At 44.9% G+C, this 27,832-nt stretch overlaps 1 protein-coding gene and 2 long non-coding RNA genes across 8 annotated transcripts in view; 2 read left to right on the forward strand and 1 right to left on the reverse strand.

Moving 5' to 3' along the window:
- Positions 1-27,832, forward strand: part of LOC149975859 (uncharacterized) — a 944,026-nt gene that overhangs the window by 317,990 nt on the left and 598,204 nt on the right. The window lies entirely within an intron of this gene.
- Positions 1-27,832, reverse strand: part of LOC110493888 (solute carrier family 12 member 5) — a 328,213-nt gene that overhangs the window by 57,638 nt on the left and 242,743 nt on the right. For all 5 annotated transcript variants that reach the window (XM_036949870.2, XM_090205034.1, XM_090205036.1 and 2 more), the window contains exons 5-9: positions 6,899-6,953; positions 6,114-6,244; positions 1,662-1,909; positions 761-972; positions 8-175 (exon numbers count right to left, since the gene is read on the reverse strand). In XM_036949870.2, coding sequence (XP_036805765.1) covers positions 8-175; positions 761-972; positions 1,662-1,909; positions 6,114-6,244; positions 6,899-6,953 — 814 coding nt within the window. The remainder of the gene's footprint in view (positions 1-7; positions 176-760; positions 973-1,661; positions 1,910-6,113; positions 6,245-6,898; positions 6,954-27,832) is intronic.
- LOC149975861 (uncharacterized) lies at positions 29-27,778 on the forward strand. 2 transcript variants are annotated; one of them, XR_016487815.1, is made up of 3 exons: positions 29-155; positions 9,583-9,839; positions 24,543-27,778. It is a non-coding gene; the product is annotated as an uncharacterized LOC149975861 (long non-coding RNA). The 2 variants fall into 2 exon arrangements; XR_016487814.1 differs by lacking the exon at positions 24,543-27,778 and having other exon boundaries at positions 9,583-11,291.

Genomic DNA, 27,832 nt, shown 5'->3' on the forward strand with positions numbered 1-27,832 from the left:
AGCTGACCTGTGACGGAGGGGAAGTAGATGCCGACCAGAAGGGTGAAGAAGCTCGTGATGTCAGCCAGGACATAGCGGTTGGAGTTGGTCAGAATATCATCGGGGCCCTCCACGGTCGCAATCCCGATCTTGGCCACCAGATTGCCCTTCTCCAGGTAATTCCCAAATAGGTTCTCTGTGTGTGTGTGTGGGGGGGAGAAGTAAACAGAGAGAAAGAGGGAGAGAGAGGGCAATTTAATGGTAAAGAGAAAAGGAGGGAGAGGGAGATAAAGGGAAAGAGAGTGAGGGGGTTTGGAGAGAGAGAGCGAGAAAGGGAGGGAGGAGGGAGAATATTATTTATAATCGCTTGACCTTTAGTTCCATCGTACGGTACATACAATGGGGTGGCAAATAAACAAAGTGCAGTATGCTTCCTGCAAGAGCACGCTGATATGTTTCCTGCATGTGTGTGTGCAAGCATGTGTACTGTACTGTAGGTACAGTGACCTGAGTGTGGGTGGACCAGAACAATGCATGTTATTTGTGCTGTAGGTGTAACTGTGTTTGGAAAGAAAAAGTAGACAGAATAATTGTAGTTATAATAATATAATATTATGTTAACCTTTTAGCAAACACTTTTATTCAGAGTGACCATCATACATGCATGCATTTTACGTATTGGTGACTCTGGCAGCAATAGAGCCCACAATCCTGGCATTGCAAGTGGCATGCTCTACCAACTGAGCCAGAAGAAGACCAATAGTCAACTGTGTTTGGTCACCTTTGAGGATGCCGCTCATGACCCCAGGGATGCCCTGGATGAAGGACACGTTGTTGTTGGCAAAGTACTCGTCACAGGTGGCGTTGAGGAAGGGAGTATCGCAGAAGATCTTCCACAGCTTGGTGGTGACTGTGCCGTTGCCACTCTCCAGTGTTTTGGCGCACACATCGAACCCTTTGGAGATCAGCGGGCGATTCCCGAGCATACAGACTCTGCGCAGCAGGGGAGATGTGTCAGTGTATTAGTTTAGTTTATTAGGATACCCATTAGCCACTGCACATGCAGCAGATACTCTTCCTGGGGTCCACATAAAATGTACAAATACACGACAAAGTACAGAACAGTTATCGACAAGAACAACATAAGCTACACATTACTTGTGTTAGTGTGACGACCGGGAATCAAACCCCAACTGCCCATGCAGACAACTTTAGACTGAGTCGAAGACTAGGCATTGGCTTTGAGAGCCAGCACAAGTCTGTGGGTATCAGTCCCCATATTGAACAGAAGAGTCCTCCCTACTGAATATGTTCCATTTGTATTTAACCCATCTGTTTTGGTGCATTGAACATAATTTCTACATGTTTTCAATATACTTCAAATCGTCTTAAAATGGGTGAACATGTGGTCAAATTATATTGCAACAAAAGTCTCAAAACCCAAATCCCCCATATGGGTCACAATTATATAAATAAATAAATAACATCAAACATGATTCACATCACACCCACATTGCTCAAGTTTGGCTCAGCTCCAATATTGAAGAGTAGCTTGGTCCCACATCTGTTTGTTCTGTCTTTCCAACTCCTATGGTCATTCTCATGTGACAATGACCATAGGACTTGACAAGACGACACAAACAGATCTGGGAGCAGGCTAATTGAACAGTAGGGGCCCTTACGGGAAGTCAGGCGGTTCGATGGCTGTCTTGATGACTCCGGCATACACGGCCAGGATGGAGAGTATGACGCAGGCTAGAAAAAGCAGGGCCAGCTTGTTGACGTACTTGACCCCCACGAACACCACCGTGGCCATGAAACTGAGCACAATAGTGCCGTACACACGCATGTTGTTCAGCATCGCCGCCTCCGCCTCGGCCCCCTCCAGACCCTCCATCTTAAAAATGGCTGCCTGGGGGAGGATGTAGATCTGTAAGGGAGGGGAAAGGGGAGAGAGAGAGAGAGAGAGAGAGAGAGAGAGAGAGAGAGAGAGAGATGACAGTTACATAGGACATATATTTAATGTATCCTATGTATTGTATGAAATTATTGACTTGAAGCTCTTTGTGCCAACATGGTGTACATTTTTGAAATTCTACTGTTCTTCTCTCTTAAACCAAGTTTGTCAACCTTGTCTGTATATGGCTATGTTCATAACATAGTGTCCTTTCCCTATTGACTGAGGAATTTTAAGGATGAAACAGCATTTAAGGACAAAGCCTATGAGCAAGAAAGAGAGACCCAACAGTGACACACAGTACTGTCAAGGTCACTCTGCAGAAAAGACGGTCAGAGGTTTCCAGAGAACGCATAGAGCCCCGAGTTGATTATCCCTTTTATACCAAGGCTATAATTAAGCAATAAGGCTCGAGGGGGTGTGGTATATGGACAATGTACCATAGTTAAGGGCTATTCTGGATACAGCCAATAGCTGAGGTATATTGGCGATATACCACAAAACCCAGAGGTGCCTTATTGCTGTTATAAACTGGTTACCAACGTAATTAGAGCAGAAAAAATAAATGTATTGTCATACCCGTGGTATACAGTCTGATATACCACGGGTGTCAGCCAATCAGCATTCAGGGCTCGAACCACACCGTTTATAATTTAACACATTTGCCGATAGAAATGTTATCAACATCCACTAAAGTAGCTAGCAAGTTTACTACAGTAGTTGCTGTGGTAACCAAACAAACACACTTGTTATTTTAAGGAGTACATTTGTTTTTGTATTCTGAAGTTGCTACCCAAGCGGAATTGTCGTTAGTTATTTTGTCATGTTTTGATCCAGTCGTTAATTCGATTCATTCGACGTTGCTATGCTAAACAAATCATTGGCGTGTTCCTAGCTAGCAGAGATTCAATGATGATGAGAGACAAGAACTTCAATAAATAATAATTGTATAAATATCCAATGGGCTTGCATAGCCCACACTGCACTGGTAAATAAACAAATGGCATTCGTTATTTATTTGGCTAGGTAGCCTACTGGCACGGGAGAGGTCACATTTGTAAAATGTAACATTATTGTACAGTTTGTAGAGGCAGAAATATAGGCTTATGCAACCCTCAACTGTTGCAAACCAAATAAACTCAGCAAAAAAAGAAACGTCCCTTTTTCAGGACCCTGTCTTTCAAAGATAATTAGTAAAAATCCAAATAACTTCACAGATCTTCATTGTAAAGGGTTTAAACATAGAGCCCGGATCTCAATCCCCTTTAGCACGTCTGGGACCTGTTGGATCGGAGGGTGAGGGCTAGGGCCATTCCCCACCAGAAATGTCCGGGAACTTGCAGGTGCATTGGTGGAAGAGTGGGGTAACATCTCATAGCAAGAACGGGCAAATCTGGTGCAGTCCATGAGGAGGAGATGCACTGCAGTACTTAATGCAGCTGGTGGCCACACCAGATACTGACTGCTACTTTTGATTTTGACCCCCCTTTGCTCAGGGACACATTATTCCATTTATGTTAGTCACATGTCTGTGGAACTTGTTCAGTTTATGTCTCAGTTGTTGAATCTTGTTATGTTCATACAAATATTTACACACGCTAAGTTTGCTGAAAATAAACGCAGTTGACAGTGAGAGGACGTTTCTTTTTTTTGCTGAGTTTAGTAGCATGGAAAAATAATGTGTAGATGCTTTTTTCCAGAGGGAGATGAAGTTAATGACTTTCCTGCCTGGGCTGCAGGACAGTTGTTGTCCTACAACTCCTGCATATCAACCATCAGCATCCAGGATCCAAACAACCCATTTTATAATGAAGCAATAAGGCCCGAGACAGTGTGGAATTTAAGTGATAATGCCAGAGAAGCTGGTGTTTGGAGGATATATCCTCCAAACACCGGATTCGAGGGTATTATCACTTTCATACAACGGGTTACCAACATATTCAAATAATGATTGACATATTTTCATTACGGGGCGGCAGGGTAGCCTAGTGGTTAGAGCGTTGGACTAGTAACCGAAAGGTTGCAAGTTCATATCCCCAAGCTGACAAGGTACAAATCTGTCATTCTGCCCCTGAACAGGCAGTTAACCCACTCTTCCTAGGCCATCATTGAAAATAAGAATTTGTTCTTAACTGACTTGCCTAGTTAAATAAAGATAAATATTTTAATTAAAAACATTTTGATGAATTTATTCATACTATTTCATCCTTCCCCAAGATATAGTCCCCACACAAATCTAGGTTTGTGTGGGGATGGTCGTTCATTCTATCGGTTCAGTTGCCAGAGACGCGACCCAGTTGTTCAGTTGTTCGTTCTAAATGTTCCATGGCCATACTGGCAAGCAACGTTCTTATCCCTTGCTTACAAGCTAGCCAACTTTGGTTAACTTACAGTGGTGTCAAAAAGTCCAGCCAGAATAACAGCAAAGTAGCTGCATTTGTTTAAGCTGTTTTCTAGTGACATTTATTTGGATACGTCTATAACAATGAGCTAATGAGACGCGATTTCGCCTGGCATAGAACTTCTGCTCACTCTTCAGGACACTGTTGTTCAGAAGAGCTAGCCAACAACACAGCTGACACAAAGACTCATTTCATTTGACCATTTTTAAATTACATTTCTTTGTAAATAGCCATAAAAATGATGCCAGCTGATTCATGAGTTCGACTGGCTGAGAAACACTGTCTGTCAGTCAATCTCGTACCAAGTTCCGACACGTTCATTACTATGGGACAGCTGGAGATCGAATTTGAATACTGAAACAATGTAGCAAATGTCGGAGAGACAGACAACAAGGTTTATACAAATCTCCGCTGTTGAAAACTAAATGTTTGTCTAAAATAAATGTGAGAATGTCTAGATGCTTTTTATAGTGGAGATCAAGTTTATAAATTGCTTGGCTGGGCTGATGAGACAGTGGAATGCGTAGTCAGATGGAACAGAGTAAATAGGCATTTTAACATCATAGATTTAGCGGTGGTAACTTGTGGAATAGACACCGGCTGGAATGGGGTTTTAACCAATCAGCATTCATGATTAGACTCATCCGTTCTATAAATGGGAAATACACCATGGCTAAGGGCTGTTCTTAGGCACAATGCAACAAGGAGTGCATGGATACAGCCCTTACCCGTGGTATATTGGCCATATAGGGTTAGGGTTAGGGTTAACCCACAAACCCCAGAGGTGCCTTATTGCTATTATAAACTGGTTACCAACGTAATTAGAGCAGTAAATATACATGTTTTGTCATACGCGTGGTATACGGTCTGATATACCACGGGTGTCAGCCAATCAGCATTCAGGGCTCAAACCACCTGGATTATGATACATAATATAGTACATTTTGTCAGATATGCCATTCCAATAAAGTATTCTTCTTCCATACCAATCAATCAATTTAAGACAATAGGAAAATAACAAGTGGAGCAGTATAACTTGGATGTTCATTACTCTAGTGAGGTTGAGTTATTGTGTGGTGCAACGTACAATTGGGCCAAAACTCAAGCTTCAATGTGAACCCTTCGTCATTCTAAATATAGCTGCTTTTTGTGCTTCTATGGAGGGATAAACGAAAATTCAAAGCATCCTTCTCCAGATCCTCTCCTCACAATTCAGAGGGGTTTGTTATTCCACAATGGAAACTAATCCAGCTTTAACCCAGAAGACCAAATTAACCTCTAGGCTAGATCAGAATGTACAGATCCAGTCAAAGCCATCGGAGAAAAACCTATATAGGGTGAATCTCAAATGTATTTCCTTGATTCATTGCATCCTCTCTCCGGCAACTTCTGTCAAAATGCATGGGAGGAGATAGCCTGAGTGGAGACACCTCAGACCTCCTCCAATTCGTATTGAGAAGTGGCGGCAGTTTCAACGAATGGTCTTATTATTTAGTCAATGCTTGAGCTCTCCCTAATGCAGAATAGGGAGAGGAAGATTGAGCATGAAAAAAGAGAGTGAGGAGCGAGTATGGGGACAGACAAAGATGAAAGATCTTTATATTTATTATAATTCATTGTGGGGAAGAGAGGAAGGAAATAGCATCAAAGCAGAATGAGGACAGAGAGAGAGAGAGAGAGAGAGAGAGAGAGAGAGAGAGAGAGAGAGAGTGAGAGAAAGACCGACACAGACAGAGATGGATAGAAAGATAAGTATTTCACACCCAGATTCTTACCAGTAAGAGTTCGATGGACCCCAGGATGTACATGGCCCCAGCGAACGTTGTCCCGAGGTAGAAACAAATGCCCACAGCACCCCCAAACTCAGGCCCCAGAGAACGGGAGATCATGTAGTAGGATCCTCCAGCTACAGACAACAAATAAATCCAAACATTCTGTCAGTGACATACTTTTTAATGAAATATTGTATACAAACAGCATCTGCAACTGAATTGATTTGGAATTATATGGATTTGGAATGATATATGCCAGTTTGCAGCATTGCCATAATTTTCAAATACAATTGCTTCTTTGAAAGCATCACTATATTTCACGTGATTTCCCTGAGTTTAAATATAAATGACCCAAACCCTGCTATTCCCAAATCAGAGCAGGGTCATGTTCATTAGGGCACGCCAAAGAAAACCCCCAAAATGTTTTGCAACAGCAAACAAACATTTGCTTTTCTTAATGCACAGGTCCAGGCATAATAGCTGTGGGAAATACGGTGCTGAGGGTGCTGCAGCACCGTCTGATAAAACAGCTCAAGCCTGTAATTTCCTCTCACCTCTGCCAATCAAGGAGCGAGTCAGCCAGTGTGAGATGTGATTATTGGATACCATCTCTAATCATATTCACCTAGCTGTGTAAGGTTCATGTCTGGACCCAGGAGTCTGGACGTAACTAATATTATCGCGTTGCTAGGGCTACTGCACTGAATATGCATTTTGAGCCGAAAGGGAATTGAAGAGGAGGTACTATTCCCAACAGCGAACCCAGATGCCAACGCATGCTCACCCACCTGGCACGACTCCATTGGTAGCAATGGCACTCATTGAGATTGCAGTCAGCATAGTCTAAAGAGAGGGAGATGTAGAGAGAAGAGAACAGAGAGGGGAAACGGGACGTTAGTATTGTGTTACATTCAATCTGTTACACCCTACCTGACAGGATATGTCACATGTTTTTCAGGTGAAACACAAATGGGGGGGGAAATCAAGTTGTCTAGAGAGGACCGTGGTCTTCTTTGTACTTACTGACACCAATAAACACTATGTTCCGGCTTGTGCAGTTTCAGTTGAAAACCTTGTTAGTTTATAAGGACAACAGTGAATTTATATATTCTAATGTTCATGACTGGAAGTTTGATAGAATAACAACCCAGTGGGCTGTAAACAAAAGAGTCAACAAGTGATCGACAAGGCACATCCTCCCGCCAAGCACATCAATCTGTCTGTTTGGCTTTGAGTGGAGATGTGACCAGATGCACCGTTAGGACATGCAACAATAAAGATCAACTGTAGGCAGACATTTACTAAAGAACCCAGAGTATGGCAGCAAGGTAAAGGGAGTGTGTGTGTGTGTGTGTGTGTGTGTGTGTGTGTGTGTGTGTGTGTGTGTCTGTGTATATGACAGGGGAAGAGTGTGTATCTGAGAGAGAAAGTGAGTGATTTGCATGTGTTTAAGAGAGAGTGAGTAGTGAGGGAAAACTAGAGAGACATTTATGAGATTAAAATAAATCAAGTCATTAATATGTGTGTGTCTGAGAAAAAATATGGCTTTAACAGTAATAATATTTAATTAGCCGTGGTGTACTTCCTTAACGTCTATGTAGGCAGAGAGAGAGAGAGAGAGAGACACACACACACAGAGAGAGACACACACAAAGACAGACCGACAAAGACAGAAAGAGATATAACCCAGAGGACAGAAAGAGAGAGAGAGGTGTGTGTAATAACCAGCCTGTGAGAGGATGGGGGGTGGACGACTGTTAATGTTTCTTGTGAACACAGCTGTCTGTCTGGGTTAACAACAGTCTGCTCGACCGTGCCATATTACTCTCTTATCAGGTCATAATGAAGTAAGGCTCACTCTCTCTGAGGAGAGCAGATAAGACTAATTGTTTAAGTGGTTTATCTGATGTGGGCAGGCTGAAAAATACGAGGAAGAGGTAGTTTGAGGCCGAGTGAATCACTCGACACAGTTGTATGGGAACGTTATGAGAAGGAGATAGAGCACTTACTGACTGTGTCACCTGAGGAAACCTGTGAGGGACTCAATACTCGAGCCCTTCATTGTAACGCTTTCTACTTTTTATTTAACGCTTTGTACTGTATAAGCATGACAGGATGATATAAATGAGTGGAGCCAACGTCATCAGAAATTGTTGAAATGTATTTTACGAAATGGGTGGGCCTCATTTTTAGGGAGGAGCTACATGGGCCAGACAGTGTGCGGTTCAGGGAATCAACAGAATTCATTATGCAGCTTTTAGTAAGAGACCATCTCACGTGGAGAAACATGCGATAACACTACTTCAGCTCGCTGTTGTCAACTTCAAAAGACTTTGATGCTACCGGAAGCAGACATAACAAACCCCATCAGCAGACATAACAAGCCAGGTGGGATTGCAAATAACATCCAGACAAACATGATTATGTCTGCAGAGGTATAAACATGGCAACATATACTAACCAACTACTAACTATTTGCTCTTATGCGTGTCAGTGCAATGGTCTTATGATTTGTCACTGAATAATTATTAGTGCCTATGGCTTTTAGGTGTCATATTACATATTTCTGACTGCATTTAGAAGATGGGTCTTGGTGGGTTTAAATTAAGTGTTACTAACGCAAAACAAACATGAACACAGCATAAGTATGAGATGAAGGCATTATTCCTATATGTCTGGGTGACGGAAGTTGCCCAATCTCTTCTCTGATTCTGAGTCTGCTATAAATCAGGATTAGGAATGATTGTGTTCATAAAACTTTCTCTCAGTATGTGTTGAATCTCTTTTTAGTTTGCAATGGCTTCCTATTTAGTTTGTGGTCAACAAAGACATTATTTACTGAGAGACGAAGAACAGAGTGACAGCAACAATGATGCCCACATTCCAAATCCCATATTGTCACGTGTGCTCCCTCTCCGGCCTCTAGGTCACCAGGCTGCTAGTTATGGCGCACACCTGTCACCATCGTTATGCGCACCTGCGTGTCTTCAGACTCACCTGGACTCACCTCACCTCCCTGATTACCTTCCCTATATATGTCACTCCTTTTGGTTCCTTCCCCAGGCGTTATTGTTTCTGTTTCAGTTTCATGTCCGTGTGCTGTTCGAGTTTCTTATTTTGTATTATGTTCCGTTTATTTTATTAAAACACTCACTCCCCGAGCTTGCTTCCCGACTCTCAGCGCACATCGTTACACATATTTTGATCAGCACGTGACAAGTGCAGCAGCCTCGTAGCTGAGCTCCTCTTCACTATGTAATTGTTGCGTCTTGGGTTTCAAGGAAAACATTCCCTTTAGTTTTTTGTGTAATACTGTAGTTATACGCTAGGCTACATCCTGTTGGTTTGTTTTGATCAGCTGCCAGAGATGACAGTATGGACAGTTTTCTGTGTCACCCCATTTAAATTGTACTTCGGCTGCTATGCGGCTGACACTCAACTACTTTTCTCCTTCCCCCCTTCTGACACCCAGGTGGCGACATGCATCTCTGCGTGCCTGGCAGACCTCTCAGCTTGGATGTCTGCCCACCACCTCAAGCTCCTTGGCCTGCCCGCTCCAAACCTCTCCATCACGGTGGACAACTCTACGATGAACCCATACTTTCAATCTCTGCAAACAGGTTCATGGTCTACAACCCTCCAACTCAACTCTGGACCTCAAAGCCAATTCCACTGTGTTTTTTCATTGTTCCCTTCTCATCAGGGACGGATTTAGACCTGGGACAACAGGTGGGTGCAATTATCAGGTAGAACAGAAAACCAGCAGGCTCCGGACCTCGTAGGGTAAGAGTTGAATACCCCTGCTCGACAACATCTGTAGAGTATGACCTTTCCACACGCCGGAAGTGGTGCAGGCCCTAGTCCAGGCACTTATCATCTCCCGTCTGGACTACTGCAACTCTCTGTTGGCTGGGTAGAATACTATACCACACACTGTACTATCCCTTGATCATGTGTAGTAGTTACGATATAATTTTGGAGTACACTGTAGTATGGAACAGTCTACACACTGTAGTATTCATTGATTGTGTAGTGCTTACTATAGAATTTTGTAGCATACTGTAGTATAGTTTTTTTCCCCCTAGGGGCCAAACAAAAATTCCAGGTACTACAGTAAAATATTTAGCAGCATATCCGACCAAAATGGTAGCACCGTAGAGCCCTGGAATGCACTAACTCTAAGTTGCTGTAGATAAGAGCGTCTGCTAAATGACTCAAATGTAAATGTACAAGTGTAATTGCTTTTCCTCCCAGTGACACAGTGGTCACATGACTACGTCATGATTTAGCAGCCAGAAATAAATGCTCCACCCACTGGAACAGCTAACAGGGATCCAAATTAGAATTTTGACACAGACTTCAGGACTAAATTCATGCTTTGTTTATAAGAGAATAGTCAGTTTATGTTTGGATACTACTAAAGGGGGACTTTTGGAAGACGTTCGGTTGGTATTATCAGTCCCAAAGGACACACGGATTGATGGGGATTACACATACAATCGTTGGAGCAATGACATTAATGTTGTAAGCCTACAGACTGCATAACAGTGACATTTGCTCTTAAACCAAAGCCTACCCAGAGAGCTGTTATTAGAAATGAAGAACTAGAGTAGGATTCCTAGTTAAGTGGGTTTACTAAAGATTCATCATGGTCCACACACACCAACACAGCCGTGAAGAGGGCATGAAAACGCCTCTTCCCCTCAGGAGCTGGAAAGATTTGGCATGAGCCCTCAGATCCTCAAAATATTCTATAGCTGCACCATTGAGAGCATCTTCATTGGCTGCATCACCGCTTGGTATGGAAACAAGGCGCAACAAAGGGTAGTGTGTATGGCCCAGTACATCACTGGGGCCGAGCTCCCTGCCATCCAGACCTTTATACGAGGCGGTGTCAGAAGAAGGCCCAAAAATTGTCAAGGACTCCAGCCACCCAAGTAATAGACTGTTCTCTTTCTGCCGCATGGCGGTAGAAGTCTGGAACTAACAGGACCATGAACAGCTTCTATCCCCAAGCCATAAGACTGCTAAATACTATAGCTAGTTAAATAGTTAACCAAATAGCTACCTGGACTATCTGCATTGACCCTTTTCGCACTAACTTTTTTTGACTCATCACATACGCTGCTGCTACTGTTTATTATATATCCTGTCACTTTATTCCTAGCTAAAAAAAATAAAGAACGGAAAATTGGTGTGTATTCACCCCCTATGCTATGAAGCCCCTAAATAAGATCTGGTTCAACCAATTACCTTCAGATGTCACAATTAGTTAAATAAAGTCCACCTGCGTGCAAGTGTCACATGATCTGTCACATGATCTCAGTATATATACACATGTTCTGAAAAGCCCCAGAGTGTGCAACACCACTAAGCAAGGGGCACCACCAAGCAAGCGGCACCATGAAGACCAAGGTGCTCTCAAAACAGGTCAGGGACAAAGTTGTGGAGAAGTACAGATCAGGGTTGGGTTCTAAAAAAATATCAGAAACTTTGAATATCCCACGGAGCACCATTAAATCCATTATTAAAAAAATAGAAAGAATATGGCACCACAACAAACAGGCCAAGAAAGGGCAGCCCACCTAAACCCACGGACCAGGCAAGCAGGGCATTAATCAGAGAGGCAACAAAGAGACCAAAGATAACCCTGAAAGAGCTGCAAAGCTTCAAAGTGGAGATTGGAGTATCTGTCCATAGGACCACTTTAAGCCGTACACTCCACAGAGCTGGGCTTTATGGAAGAGTGACCAGAAAAAAAGCCATTGTTTAAAGAAAAAAATAAGCAAACACGTTTGGTGTTCACCAAAAGGCATGTTGGAGACTCCCCAAACATATGGAAGAAGGTACTCTGGTCAGATGAGACTAAAATTGAGCTTTTTGGCCATAAAGGAAAACGCTATGTCTGGCAAAAACCCAACACCTCTCATCATCCCGGGAATAACATTCCCACAGTGAAGCATGGTGGTGGAAGCATCATGCTGTGGGGATGCTTTTCTTCGGCAGGGACTAGGAAACTGGTCAGATTTGAAGGAATGATGGATGGCGCTAAATACAGGGAAATTCTTGAGGGAAACCTGTTTCAGTCTTCCAGAGATTTGAGACTGGGATGGAGGTTCACCTTCCAGCAGGACAAAGACCCTAAGCACACTGCTAAAGCAACACTCGAGTGGTTTAAGGGGAAGCATTTAAATGTCTTGGATTGGCTTGGTCAAAGCCCAGACCTCAATCCAATTGAGAATTTGTGGTATGACTTAAAGATTGCTGTACACCAGCAGAATCCATCCAAATTGAAGGAGCTGGAGCAGTTTTGCCTTGAAGAATGGGCAAAAATCCCAGTGGCTAGATGTACCAAGACATACCCCAAGAGACTTGCAGCTGTAATTTCCGCAAAAGGTGGCTCTACAAAGTATTGACTTTGAGGGGGGTGAATAGTTATGCACGCTCAAGTTTTCTGTTTTTCTTGACTTATTTCTTGTTTCTTTCACAATAAAAAATATTTTGCATCTTCAAAGTGGTAGGCATGTTGTGTAAGTCAAATGATACAACCCCCCCAAAATCAATTTGAATTCCAGGTTGTAAGGCAACAAAATAGGATTCCAAGGGGGGTGAATACTTTTGCAAGCCACTGTATATTATTGAGTATATGTAAAGATAAAATTAAATAAAGATTAGTGTAATGGGTGACAATATTAGCCTATCACTTGTGAGTGATGCCCAGCTTAAGAATGAAACAGCGCATGTTTTTTTGCGACTTTTTCAAATCATAGTCGCACACCTCATGTAGCCTAGCTCATAGGCCTACAGTGGGGCAAATAAGTATTTAGTCAGCCACCAATTGTGCAAGTTCCCCCACTTAAAAAGATGAGAGAGGCCTGTAATTTTCATCATAGGTACAATTCAACTATGACAGACAAAATGAGAAAAAACAAATCCAGAAAATCACATTGTATGATTTTTAATGAATTTATTTGCAAATTATGGTGGAAAATAAGTATTTGGTCAATAACAAAAGTTTATCTCAATACTTTGTTATATACCCTTTGTTGGCAATGACAGAGTTCAAACATTTTCTGTAAGTCTTCACAAGGTTTTCACACACTGTTGCTGGTATTTTGGCCCATTCCTCCATGCAGATCTCCTCTAGAGCAGTAATGTTTTGGGGCTGTTGCTGGGCAGCACGGACTTTCAACTCCCTCCAAAGATTTTCTATGGGGTTGAGATCTGGAGACTGGCTAGGCCACTCCAGGACCTTGAAATGCTTCCTACAAAGCCACTCCTTCATTGCCCGGGTGGTGTGTTTGGGATCATTGTCATGCTGAAAGACCCAGCCACGTTTCATCTTCAATGCCCTTGCTGATGGAAGGAGGTTTTCACTCAAAATCTCACGATACATGGCCCCATTCAATCTTTCCTTTACATGGATCCGTCCTGGTCCCTTTGCAGAAAAACAGCCCCAAAGCATGATGTTTCCACCCCCATGCTTCACATTAGGTATAGTGTTCTTTGGATGCAACTCAGCATTCTTTGTCCTCCAAACACGACGAGTTGAGTTTTTACCAAAAAGTTATATTTTGGTTTCATCTGACCATATGGCATTCTCCCAATCTTCTTCTGGATCATCCAAATGCTCTCTAGCAAACTTCAGACGGGCCTGGACATGTACTGGCTTAAGCAGGGGGACACGTCTGGCACTGCAGGATTTGAGTCATTTTAACCCCACGTGGTGAGATCTTTTGTGGAAGATCTCCCCAGATCGAGGGAGATTATCAGTGGTCTTGTATGTCTTCCATTTCCTAATAATTGCTCCCACAGTTGATTTCTTCAAACCAAGCTGCTTACCTATTGCAGATTCAGTCTTCCCAGCCTGGTGCAGGTCTACAATTTTGTTTCTGGTGTCCTTTGACAGCTCTTTGGTCTTGGCCATAGTGGAGTTTGTGTGACTGTTTGAGATTGTGGACAGGTGTCTTTTATACTGATAACAAGTTCAAACAGTTGCCATTAATACAGGTAATGAGTGGAGGACAGAGGAGCCTCTTAAAGAAGAAGTTACAGGTCTGTGAGAGCCAGAAATCTTGCTTGTTTGTAGGTGACCAAATACTTATTTTCCACCATAATTTGCAAATAAATTCATAGAAAATCCGACAACGTGATTTTTTTTGTCTGTCATAGTTGAAGTGTACGTATGATGCAAATTACAGGCCTTTCTCATCTTTTTAAGTGGGAGAACTTGCACAATTGGTGGCTGACTAAATACTTTTTTGCCCCACTGTATATGTTTTGTTAAGGTTAGTATCACAACTAAAGTGTCCAAATAGTTCATTCAAATTAAGCACATGAATCTGCTTTATAACGGGTGTAGAGCCAAACTGGCATACATACATTCCGCGTGAGTTTAAAGTTTGGGGAAGATCATTTTCACCATAAAAATGCACCTTAAAGCGTTACATTAGTTGTCACTTTTGAGAAAGGTGTTTTCCTGCTAATGGAACACTTGTGCTCTAGCCTACTGCCCTCTGCGCATTGCTGCGCTTATAATGTAAAGAAATAGCACAATAGTTTAGCAACATTTTAAGCTAAACGTTCTCATCTGTTGCGTCAGGCTCATTGCTTAAAACAGTTTGATGCTAGTGGTTGCCATAATTTGGGATCTATTGCATCCCACAACTGTCCCAGACTTTGTTTGGAATATTTATTTCTCACACAGAATAGAATAGGTCAACTTTGTACTATGGGGGACAGTAGATTGACATAGGCTAGTGCTTTTGCTGTTTATTTGGCAGACTCATCTTGTTGGCTGACGAAAAGTAAATGTGAACAATTCTTCCCATATCTTCAATACACTCCTCGTAATTGGATAAGGACGTGTGCTGGATGTCTTTCTTCACTTGTAGCCTATGAGAAAGACCCGATCAGATGACAGAGAGTAATGTGAGTGAGAGGTGCTTCGGCAAACAGCCAGGAGAAGGGAATTATAATTATTATATTCAACCCAAGGGCACAACGGTCACTGGGCGCAAAAGTCATGGCACTTTTTAGGGTGCATTACAGCCACACAAAGGGGATGCCGCCGGGAAATTCAACACATTATCAAGTGCTTGTCAAAATGTGAATGAGAGACTGATGAAGTGTGTACAGCCTACTCAAAAAAAAACTAAGCAGAGCTAATGCCTTTCATGTAACTTTTTTCAAATTATCATTAGAGTTGCATCATGCAGCCTTAGAATACAGTAATTTCACTATTTGACATGAAGCTCCAATACCACAGACCCAGAACCACTGCCCATCATTTGTAGTCCCAGTTTTAGGAGATTAAGGTAATATCCTTTCCAAAGGGCTTGTCCTATTGAGTGATTCTCAGACTTTGCTGGCATCCTGAGACGCCACAGTACCAACACGTCCCCTGGCTAATAAACAAGCCGCTAGAAATTACGATTACACAGCCGTTTAATCTGCCGGTTCTGGATGAGACACAACACCGCTCAGCAGGGAGATTAACCATGGGACGAGCTGGGAAGTGGTACACAGAGAGTCCGGAATAATTGCAAATCCACATGTCCCTAACAAGCTAAGCCATCGATTCTATAGCGTTGCCGACAAGAAAAGTCCATTGGATTGGGAGCCGAGTGCCTTTTCATGTTTTTGTGCCTCTGTCTTCTGAACCGGAAGCTTTGTGAACACAAGCACTAGCCTCAATAGGGTCAAAATGATCTAGCTTCAGACTCCTATAGAGTGGAGTTCCGATTGATTGTATCGTCCAAGTGAAACTACAACTCCTTTGAATGACTTTGCTGAAGTCGTTCTGAAATTGGTTTTGACAGGAAGTGGTTTGAACCTACCCCGAGAAAGGGAACTATAGCCATCATTATATACATTTACTAGACTTTTCAATGCCACAGAAGGGCAAGTTCATGGTCTCTATTGTAGAGTATACTGTACATCAATCTATTGGAGCAGGTTCACTACTGACTGCATTGTCAGGTAAAGGTGAATGGAGATGTCTTCTGTTTTTAGACTTATTAGCAAATGTATGTGTGCTGAATTCCAAATCAACCCTTAACCGCTACATCCTAAGCACCCTTGTAGAGCTGAGAGTTGGATAGATATCTATGCATTATTGTCATGTATTGTCATGTTGTGTCTTGTTTCTGTCCTTTCCCTTCACCCTGTCTCCCTCTGCTGGTCGTTATTAGGTTACCTTTTCTCCCCCTCTTTCCCCCAGCTGTTCCTTGTCTCCTCCTAACTACCTCGTCACCCCTTTTCCCACCTGTTCCCTTTTTCCCTCTGATTAGTCCTCTATATCTCTCTCTGTTTTTGTTTCTGTCTTTGTCGGATTCTTGTTTGTGTTATTCATGCCTGAACCAGACTATCGTCATGTTTGCTGCAACCTTGTCCTGTCCTGTCGGAATCTGCCGGTCCATCTGAGCCTACGTTTGTTTTGTTATTAAAGAAGCTCTGTTTACGTTAATTCGCTTTTGGGTCCTCATTCACGCACCTAACAATTATAGTAATTGAGACTCTCACAACTCAATCGCTGGTTGAAAACTGTTTTCTGCCCCTCCCAAAAGACAGAATTTGTACATAATTGGACCTCTTTCTGGGACTCACCCACAAACAGGACCAAGCCTGGCCTGTTGAGGAGTGACGGACTCTATCCTAGCTGGAGGGGTGCTCTCATCTTATCTACGAACATAGACAGGGCTCTAACTCCCCTAGCTCCACAATGAGATAGGATGTTAGCCAGCCTGCCAGCTTAGTGGAGTCTGCCAATAGCACAGTCAGTGTAGTCAGCTCAGCTATCCCCATTGAGACCGTGTCTGTGCCTCAACCTGGGTTGGGCAAAACTAAACATGGCGGTGTTCGCCTTAGCAACTAGGATAAAGACCTCCTCCATTCCTTTCATTATTGAAAGAGATTGTGATACCTCACATCTCAAAATAGGGCTACTTAATGTTAGATCCCTCACTTCCAAGGCAGTTATAGTCAATGAACTAATCACTGATCATAATTTTGATGTGATTGGCCTGACTGAAACATGGCTTAAGCCAAATGAATTTGCTGTGTTAAATGAGGCCTCAGGAGGTGGAGGTGTTGCTAACATTTATGAGAGCAAATTTCAATTTACAAAACCCCCCCCGACGTTTTCGTCTTTTGAGCTTCTAGTCATGAAATCTATGCAGCCTACTCAATCACTTTTTATAGCTACTGTTTACAGGCCTCCTGGGCCATATACTACGTTCCCTGAATTCCTATCGGACCTTGTAGTCATGTCAGATAATATTCTAATTTTTGGTGACTTTAATTTTCACATGGAAAAGTCAACGACCCACTCCAAAAGGTTTTCGGAGCCATCATCGACTCAGTGGGTTTTGTCCAACATGTCTCCGGACCTACTCACTGCCACAGTCATACTCTGAACCTAGTTTTGTGCCATAGAATAAATGTTGTGGATCTTTATGTTTTTCCTCATAATTCTGGACTATCGGACCATTTTATTACGTTTGCAATCGCAACAAATAATCTGCTCAGACCCCAACCAAGGATCATCAAAAATTGTGCTATAAATTCTCGGACACCCCAAAGATTCCTAGATGCCCTTCCAGGCTCCCTCCGCCTACCCAAGGACGTCAGAGTACAAAAATCAGTTAACCACCTAACTGAGGAACTCAATTTAACCTTGCGCAATACCTTAGATGCAGTCGCACCCCTAAAAACCAAAAACATTTGTCATAAGAAACTAGCTCCCTGGTATACAGAAAATATGCAGGGCTTTTTCCTATAGAGCTGTTATTAAAGAAGCTCTGTTTACGTTAATTCGCTTTTGGGTCCTCATTCACGCACCTAACAGAAGAATCCGACCAAGAATGGACCCAGCGACTTCGGATCCTCTCCACTCAGCCGTCGAGATCCAGGGAGCGATGCTAGGCAGACACGAGCAGGAATTGTCTGCTGCTCGACATGCCGTTGAGACCCTGGCCACCCAAGTCTCCAACCTCACAGAACAGGTTCACCATCTCCGCCTCGATCCACCGGCCACTTCCAGGGCTTTCGAATCTCCGGAGCCCAGAATCAATAACCCGCCGTGTTACTCTGGGGAGCCCACTGAATGCCGCTCGTTCCTCACCCAGTGTGATATTGTGTTTTCTCTCCAGCCCAACACTTACTCCAGGAGCACTGCTCGTGTCGCCTACGTCATATCTCTCCTTACTGGACGGGCTCGTGAGTGGGGCACGGCAATCTGGGAGGCAAGGGCTGAGTGTACTAACCAGTATCAGGACTTTAAGGAGGAGATGATACGGGTTTTTGATCGATCTGTTTTTGGGGAGGAGGCTTCCAGGGTCCTGTCTTCCCTATGTCAAGGTAATCGATCCTTAACAGACTACTCTATTGAGTTTCGCACTCTTGCTGCCTCCAGTGGCTGGAACAAGCCGGCTTTGCTCGCTCGTTTTCTGGAGGGTCTCCGCGCAGAGGTAAAGGATGAGATTCTCTCCCGGGAGGTTCCTTCCAGCGTGGATTCCTTGATTGAACTCGCTATTCGCATTGAGCGACGGGTTGATCTTCGTCACCGAGCTCGTGGAAAGGAGCTCGCGTTCTCCGTTGCCCCCCTCTCCGCATCACTACCATCTTCCTCTGCCGGCTCGGGTGCTGAGCCTATGCAGCTGGGAGGTATCCGCATCTCGACTAAGGAGAGGGAACGGAGAATCACCAACCGCCTCTGTCTCTATTGCGGTTCTGCTGGTCATTTTGTCACTTCATGTCCAGTAAAAGCCAGAGCTCATCAGTAAGCGGAGGGCTACTGGTGAGCGCTACTACTCCTGTCTCTCCTTCAAGATCCTGCACTACCTTGTCGGTCCATCTACGCTGGACCGGTTCGTCAGCTTCCTGCAGTGCCTTAATAGACTCTGGGGCGGAGGGCTGTTTTATGGACGAGACCTGGGCTCGGGAACATGACATTCCTCTCAGACAGTTAAGGGAGTCCACGGCCTTGTTCGCCCTGGATGGTAGTCCTCTCCCCAGGATTCAGCGTGAGACGCTACCTTTAACCCTCACTGTTTCTGGTAATCATAGCGAAACCATTTCTTTTTTAATTTTTCGTTCACCTTTTACACCTGTTGTTTTGGGCCATCCCTGGCTAGTTTGTCATAATCCTTCCATTAATTGGTCTAGTAATTCTATCCTCTCCTGGAACGTCTCTTGTCATGTGAAATGTTTAATGTCTGCTATCCCTCCTGTTTCCTCTGTCTCTTCTTCACAGGAGGAGCCTGGTGATTTGACAGGGGTGCCGGAGGAATATCACGATCTGCGCACGGTGTTCAGTCGGTCCAGGGCCACCTCTCTTCCTCCACACCGGTCGTATGATTGTAGTATTGATCTCCTTCCGGGAACCACTCCCCCCCGGGGTAGACTATACTCTCTGTCGGCTCCCGAACGTAAGGCTCTCGAAGATTATTTGTCTGTAGCTCTTGCCGCCGGTACCATAGTCCCCTCCTCCTCTCCCGCCGGAGCGGGGTTTTTTTTTGTTAAGAAGAAGGACGGGTCCCTGCGCCCCTGCATAGATTATCGAGGGCTGAATGACATAACAGTGAAGAATCGTTATCCGCTTCCTCTTATGTCTTCAGCCTTCGAGATCCTGCAGGGAGCCAGGTTTTTCACTAAGTTGGACCTTCGTAACGCTTACCATCTCGTGCGCATCAGGGAGGGGGACGAGTGGAAGACGGCGTTTAACACTCCGTTAGGGCACTTTGAATACCGGGTTCTTCCTTTCGGCCTCGCTAACGCTCCAGCTGTCTTTCAGGCATTAGTCAATGATGTCCTGAGAGACATGCTGAACATCTTTGTTTTCGTTTACCTTGACGATATCCTGATTTTTTCACCGTCACTCCAGATTCATGTTCAGCACGTTCGACGTGTCCTCCAGCGCCTTTTAGAGAATTGTCTTTTTGTGAAGGCTGAGAAGTGCACTTTTCATGCCTCCTCCGTCACATTTCTCGGTTCTGTTATTTCCGCTGAAGGCATTAAGATGGATCCCGCTAAGGTCCAAGCTGTCATTGATTGGCCCGTCCCTAAGTCACGCGTCGAGCTGCAGCGCTTTCTCGGCTTCGCGAACTTCTATCGTCGTTTCATCCGTAATTTCGGTCAGGTGGCAGCTCCTCTCACAGCCCTTACTTCTGTCAAGACGTGCTTTAAGTGGTCCGTTTCCGCCCAGGGAGCTTTTGATCTCCTCAAGAATCGTTTTACATCCGCACCTATCCTTGTTACACCTGACGTCTCTAGACAGTTCGTTGTCGAGGTTGACGCGTCAGAGGTGGGCGTGGGAGCCATTCTTTCTCAGCGCTCCCTCTCTGACGACAAGGTCCACCCTTGCGCGTATTTTTCTCATCGCCTGTCGCCGTCGGAACGTAACTATGATGTGGGAAACCGCGAACTGCTCGCCATCCGCTTAGCCCTAGGCGAATGGCGACAGTGGTTGGAGGGGGCGACCGTTCCTTTTGTCGTTTGGACCGACCATAGGAACCTTGAGTACATCCGTTCTGCCAAACGACTTAATGCGCGTCAGGCGCGCTGGGCGCTGTTTTTCGCTCGTTTCGAGTTCGTGATTTCTTATCGTCCGGGCTCTAAGAACACCAAGCCTGATGCTTTATCTCGTCTCTTCAGTTCTTCAGTAGCCTCCACTGACCCCGAGGGGATTCTCCCTGAGGGGCGTGTTGTCGGGTTGACTGTCTGGGGAATTGAGAGGCAGGTAAAGCAAGCACTCACTCACACTCCGTCGCCGCGCGCTTGTCCTAGGAACCTTCTTTTCGTTCCCGTTCCTACTCGTCTGGCCGTTCTTCAGTGGGCTCACTCTGCCAAGTTAGCCGGCCACCCTGGCGTTCGGGGTACGCTTGCTTCCATTCGCCAGCGTTTTTGGTGGCCCACCCGGGAGCATGACACGCGTCGTTTCGTGGCTGCTTGTTCGGTCTGCGCGCAGACTAAGTCCGGTAACTCCCCTCCTGCCGGCCGTCTCAGGCCGCTTCCCATTCCCTCTCGACCGTGGTCTCACATCGCCTTAGATTTTGTCACCGGACTGCCTTCGTCAGCGGGGAAGACTGTTATTCTTACGGTTGTCGACAGGTTCTCTAAGGCGGCTCATTTTATTCCCCTTGCTAAGCTTCCTTCTGCTAAAGAGACGGCACAAATCATCATCGAGAATGTTTTCAGAATTCATGGCCTTCCGTCAGACGTCGTTTCGGACAGAGGTCCGCAATTCACGTCTCAATTTTGGAGGGAGTTTAGCCGTTTGATTGGGGCTTCCGTCAGTCTCTCTTCCGGCTTTCACCCCCAGTCTAACGGACAAGCAGAACGGGCCAATCAGACTATTGGTCGCATCTTACGCAGTCTTTCTTTTCGCAACCCTGCGTCTTGGTCAGAACAGCTCCCCTGGGCAGAATACGCCCACAACTCGCTTCCTTCGTCTGCGACCGGGCTATCTCCTTTTCAGAGTAGCCTCGGGTACCAGCCTCCGCTGTTCTCATCTCAGTTCGCCGAGTCCAGCGTCCCCTCCGCTCAGGCTTTTGTCCAATGTTGCGAGCGCACCTGGAAGAGGGTCAGGTCTGCACTTTGCCGTTATAGGGCGCAGACTGTGAGGGCTGCTAATAAGCGTAGAACTAAGAGTCCTAGATATTGTCGCGGTCAGAGAGTTTGGCTCTCCACTCAGAACCTTCCCCTTAAGACCGCTTCTCGCAAGTTGACCCCGCGGTTCATTGGTCCGTTCCGTATTTCTCAGATCATTAATCCTGTCGCAGTTCGACTTCTTCTTCCGCGATATCTTCGTCGCGTCCACCCGGTCTTCCATGTCTCCTGTGTCAAGCCCGTTCTTCGCGCCCCCGCTCGTCTCCCCCCCCCCCCCCCCATCCTTGTCGAGGGCGCACCCATCTACAGGGTCCGTAGGATTTTGGACATGCGTCCTCGGGGCCGTGGTCATCAGTACCTAGTAGATTGGGAGGGGTACGGTCCTGAGGAGAGGAGTTGGGTTCCCTCTCGGGACGTGCTGGACCGTGCGCTGATCGATGATTTCCTCCGTTGCCGCCAGGTTTCCTCCTCGAGTGCGCCAGGAGGCGCTCGGTGAGTGGGGGGGTACTGTCATGTATTGTCATGTTGTGTCTTGTTTCTGTCCTTTCCCTTCACCCTGTCTCCCTCTGCTGGTCGTTATTAGGTTACCTTTTCTTCCCCTCTTTCCCCCAGCTGTTCCTTGTCTCCTCCTAACTACCTCGTCACCCCTTTTCCCACCTGTTCCCTTTTTCCCTCTGATTAGTCCTCTATATCTCTCTCTGTTTTTGTTTCTGTCTTTGTCGGATTCTTGTTTGTGTTATTCATGCCTGAACCAGACTATCGTCATGTTTGCTGCAACCTTGTCCTGTCCTGTCGGAATCTGCCGGTCCATCTGAGCCTACGTTTGTTTTGTTATTAAAGAAGCTCTGTTTACGTTAATTCGCTTTTGGGTCCTCATTCACGCACCTAACAATTATAGTAATTGAGACTCTCACAACTCAATCGCTGGTTGAAAACTGTTTTCTGCCCCTCCCAAAAGACAGAATTTGTACATAATTGGACCTCTTTCTGGGACTCACCCACAAACAGGACCAAGCCTGGCCTGTTGAGGAGTGACGGACTCTATCCTAGCTGGAGGGGTGCTCTCATCTTATCTACGAACATAGACAGGGCTCTAACTCCCCTAGCTCCACAATGAGATAGGATGTTAGCCAGCCTGCCAGCTTAGTGGAGTCTGCCAATAGCACAGTCAGTGTAGTCAGCTCAGCTATCCCCATTGAGACCGTGTCTGTGCCTCAACCTGGGTTGGGCAAAACTAAACATGGCGGTGTTCGCCTTAGCAACTAGGATAAAGACCTCCTCCATTCCTTTCATTATTGAAAGAGATTGTGATACCTCACATCTCAAAATAGGGCTACTTAATGTTAGATCCCTCACTTCCAAGGCAGTTATAGTCAATGAACTAATCACTGATCATAATTTTGATGTGATTGGCCTGACTGAAACATGGCTTAAGCCAAATGAATTTGCTGTGTTAAATGAGGCCTCAGGAGGTGGAGGTGTTGCTAACATTTATGAGAGCAAATTTCAATTTACAAAACCCCCCCCGACGTTTTCGTCTTTTGAGCTTCTAGTCATGAAATCTATGCAGCCTACTCAATCACTTTTTATAGCTACTGTTTACAGGCCTCCTGGGCCATATACTACGTTCCCTGAATTCCTATCGGACCTTGTAGTCATGTCAGATAATATTCTAATTTTTGGTGACTTTAATTTTCACATGGAAAAGTCAACGACCCACTCCAAAAGGTTTTCGGAGCCATCATCGACTCAGTGGGTTTTGTCCAACATGTCTCCGGACCTACTCACTGCCACAGTCATACTCTGAACCTAGTTTTGTGCCATAGAATAAATGTTGTGGATCTTTATGTTTTTCCTCATAATTCTGGACTATCGGACCATTTTATTACGTTTGCAATCGCAACAAATAATCTGCTCAGACCCCAACCAAGGATCATCAAAAATTGTGCTATAAATTCTCGGACACCCCAAAGATTCCTAGATGCCCTTCCAGGCTCCCTCCGCCTACCCAAGGACGTCAGAGTACAAAAATCAGTTAATTACCTAACTGAGGAACTCAATTTAACCTTGCGCAATACCTTAGATGCAGTCGCACCCCTAAAAACCAAAAACATTTGTCATAAGAAACTAGCTCCCTGGTATACAGAAAATATGCAGGGCTTTTTCCTATAGAGCTCCATTTTTATGGAATGGTCTGCCTACCCATGTGAGAGACGCAGACTCGGTCTCAACTTTGAAGTCTTTATTGAAGACTCATCTCTCCAGTAGGTCCTACGGAAAGGCACTGGGGCAACGAACCGCCCTTGCTGTCTCTGCCTGGCCAGTTCCCCTCTCTCCACTGGGATTCTCTGCCTACAACCCTATTACATGGGCTGTCACTGGCTTACTGGTGCTATTCCATGCTGTCCCTAGGTGGGGTGCGTCACTTGAGTGGGTTGAGTCACTGATGTGATCTTCCTGTCTGGGTTGGCGCCCCCCCTTGGGTTGTACCGTGGCGGAGATCTTTGAAGGCTATACTCGGCCTTGTCTCAGGATGGTTAGATGGTGGTTGAAGATATTCCTCTAGTGGTGTGGGGGCTGTGCTTTGGAAAAGTCGGTGGGGTTATATCCTGCCTGTTTGTTACTGTCCGGGGGTATCGTCGGACGGGGCCACAGTGTCCCACGACCCCTCCTGTCTCAGCCTCCAGTATTTATGCTGCAGTAGTTTATGTGTTGGGGGGCTAGGGTCAGTCTGTTATATCTGGAGAATTTCTCCTGTCTTATCCGGTGTCCTGTGTGAATTTAAGTATGCACTCTCTAATTCTTTCTTTCTCTCTTTCGGAGGACCTGAGCCCTAGGATCATGCTTCAGGCCTGGCCTGATGACTCCTTGATGTCCCCAGTCCACCTGGCCATGCTGCTGCTCCAGTTTCAACTGTTCTGCCTGCGGCTATGGAACCCTGACCTGTTCACCGGACCTGCTACCTGTCCCAGACCTGCTGTTTTCAACTTTCTAGAGACAGTAGGAGCTGTAGAGATACTCTGAATGATCGGCTATGAAAAGCCAACTGACATTTACTCCTGAGGTGCGGTCCTGTTGCACCCTCGACAACCACTGTGATTATTATTATTTGACCCTGCTGGTCATCTATAAACATTTGAACATCTTGGCCATGTTCTGTTATAATCTCCACCCTGCACAGTCAGAAAAGGACTGGCCAACCCTCATAGCCTGGTTCCTCTCTAGGTTTCTTCCTAGGTTCTGGCCTTTCTAGGGAGTTTTTCCTAGCCACCGTGCTTCTACACCTGCATTGCTTGCTGTTTGGGGCTTTAGGCTGGGTTTCTGTACAGCACTTTGCGATATCAGCTGATGTAAGAAAGGCTTGATTAATCAATTTGATTTGATCTCTTCTAATTGGCTGGGTGAGAAATACTGCCATATCTAATCCACTAAGGTCTAGTTACTAAGGAATAGGGGCTTCGGGTCGATTTGTAAATCAGAAATAGTTTTGCCTCAATGAGCTGCCAAGTTACTATGCAGTCAAATGACAAATGAGGAAATTGAGTTAACACTTGCTTCAGCTATTATCCTTACTTTTCAACATGGGAAGGGAAACTTATTTTAAAAGACCAATCTGATTTTATGTTTATTTTCTGACCCAGATTGCATCTATTTCGCAGAAGGAGCACAGAACAAACCTACTGTATAGCCCAAATGCTAACTAGACTGTCTAATCTTTTTCAAGACAACAACATTTAATCTCAGGTTTGTTGTTGTCAATGTAAAATGCATAAGCCTCCAGAGATACATGTCAACATCACTTTTCTCTAACAAGCTTTCCCAGATCCGGGCCATATTGCTAATGGTAATGCTCTCATATCATTAAATCCTTTTAAGGGCTTTGTTACCATTGTATGCCATTGCAGTCCTAATTCTAAACCCCCTGAAACAGATTTCATTATGTGTCCTTCCAACAAACCAACAACCATTGAATTAATGAGCAAGTACAATATGGTGCTGGCTGTTTGAGATTTAAGATTGCATGTGTATTGTTTGACACAATTCCTTCTGATTCCTGCTTACAAGCAAAAACTAAAGCAGGAAGTACCAGTGACTCGCTCAATACGGAAGTGGTCAGATGACGCAGAAGCTAAGCTACAGAACTGTTTTGCTAGCACAGACTGGAATATGTTCCAGGATTCTTCCGATGGCATTGAGGAGTACACAACATCAGTCACTGGCTTTATCAATAAGTGCATCGATGACATCATCCCCACAGTGATCGTACGTACATACCCCAACCAGAAGCATTGGATTACAGGCAGCATCCGCATTGAGCTATAGAGCAGATTTGCCACTTTCAAGGAGCGGGACTCTAACCCGGACGCTTATAAGAAATCCCCCTATACCCTCTAACAAACCATCAAACAGGCAAAGCGTCAATACAGAACTAAGATTGAATCCTACTACACCGGCTCTGACGCTCGTCGGATGTGGCAGGGCATGTAAACTATTATGGACTACAAAAGAAAGCACAGCCGCGAGCTGCCCAGTGACACGAGCATACCAGACGAGCATGCATGAGAGCACCAGCTGAGTACCAGCTCTGACGACTGTTTGATCACGCTCTCCGTAGCCGATGTGACTAAGACCTTTAAACAGGTCAACATTCACAATGTCGCAGGGCCAGATGGATTACCAGGACGTGTACTTCGAGCATGCTGGCAAGTGTTTTCACTGACATTTTCAACCTCTCCCTGACCGAGTCTGTAATACCAACATGTTTCAAGCAGACCATCACCGCCCCAACAGATCCACAGATGACGCAATCTCTATTACACTCCACACTGCCCTTTCCCACCAAGACCAAAGGAACACCTATGTGAGAATGCTATTCATTGACTACAGCTCAGTGTTCAACACCATAGTGCCCTCAAAGCTCATCACTAAGCTAAGGACCCTGGGACTAAACACCTCCCTCTGCAACTGGATTCTGGACTTCCTGACGGGCCAGCCCAGGTGGTAAGGGTAGGTAACAAAACATTTGCCACACTGATCATCAACATGGGGGCCCCTCAGGGGTGCGTGCTTAGTCCCCTCCTGTACCCACTGTTCACCCATGACTGCATGGTCAAGCACGACTCCATCATTAAGTTTGCAGACGACACAACAGTGGTAGGCCTGATCACCGACAATGATGAGACAGCCTATTGTGAGGACCTCAACATGATGAAGACAAAGAAGATGATCATGGACTACAGGGCTGTAGTGGAGCAGGTTGAGAGCTTCAAGTTCCTTGGTGTCCACATCACCAACAAACTATCATGGTCCAAACACACCAAGACAGTTGTGAATAGGGCATGACAATGGCTATTCCCCCTCAGGAGACTGAAAAGACTTGGCATGGGTCCTCTGATACAGAGAGGTGCGGGGGGCTGCCATAATAGACATCCACGGTGCACAGTGGGTTAACTGCCTTGCTTACTGTAGGGGCACGCTGAGCTGTAGTCAATGAATAGCAGCACACAACAACATATTTTTAACTTGTCAGCTCAGGGATTCAATCCAGCAACCTTTCAGTTACTGGCCCAACACTCTAACCACTAGGCAACCAAGTCTAGGTACAAAAGGCTTCTTTTACCAGCTTCTACCCCCAAGCTCTAAGACTCCTGAACAGCTAATCAAATGGCTACCCGGACTATTTGCATTGACCCCGCCACCCCCATTTTCACGCCGCTTCTATTCTATGTTTATTGTCTATGCATAGTCACTTTACCTACATGTACATATTACCTTAATTACCTCAACTAACCTGTGCTCCCACACATTGACTCCGTTCCGGTACGCTCTGTATATAGCCTCGTTACTGTTATTTTGTTGTTGCTCTTTAATTATTTGTTATTCGTCTATTTTATTTATTTATTTTTTACTTCCGTTTATTTTAGTAAATACTTTCTTAACATAAATACTTTTTTCAAACTGCATTGTTGGTTAAGGGCTTGTAAGTAAGCATTTCACTGTAAGTTCTACATCTGTTGTATTCGGTGCATATGACAAATAAAATTGGATTTGATTTGAAATGTATAAATGTTAATCAAAAAGGGCCATAAGCTGTTATTGTTCATTAACAAAAT

This window comes from Oncorhynchus mykiss, chromosome 17 (genome assembly GCF_057628025.1).
Source record: "Oncorhynchus mykiss isolate SJ-2025 chromosome 17, ASM5762802v1, whole genome shotgun sequence".
NCBI lineage: Eukaryota > Metazoa > Chordata > Actinopteri > Salmoniformes > Salmonidae > Oncorhynchus > Oncorhynchus mykiss.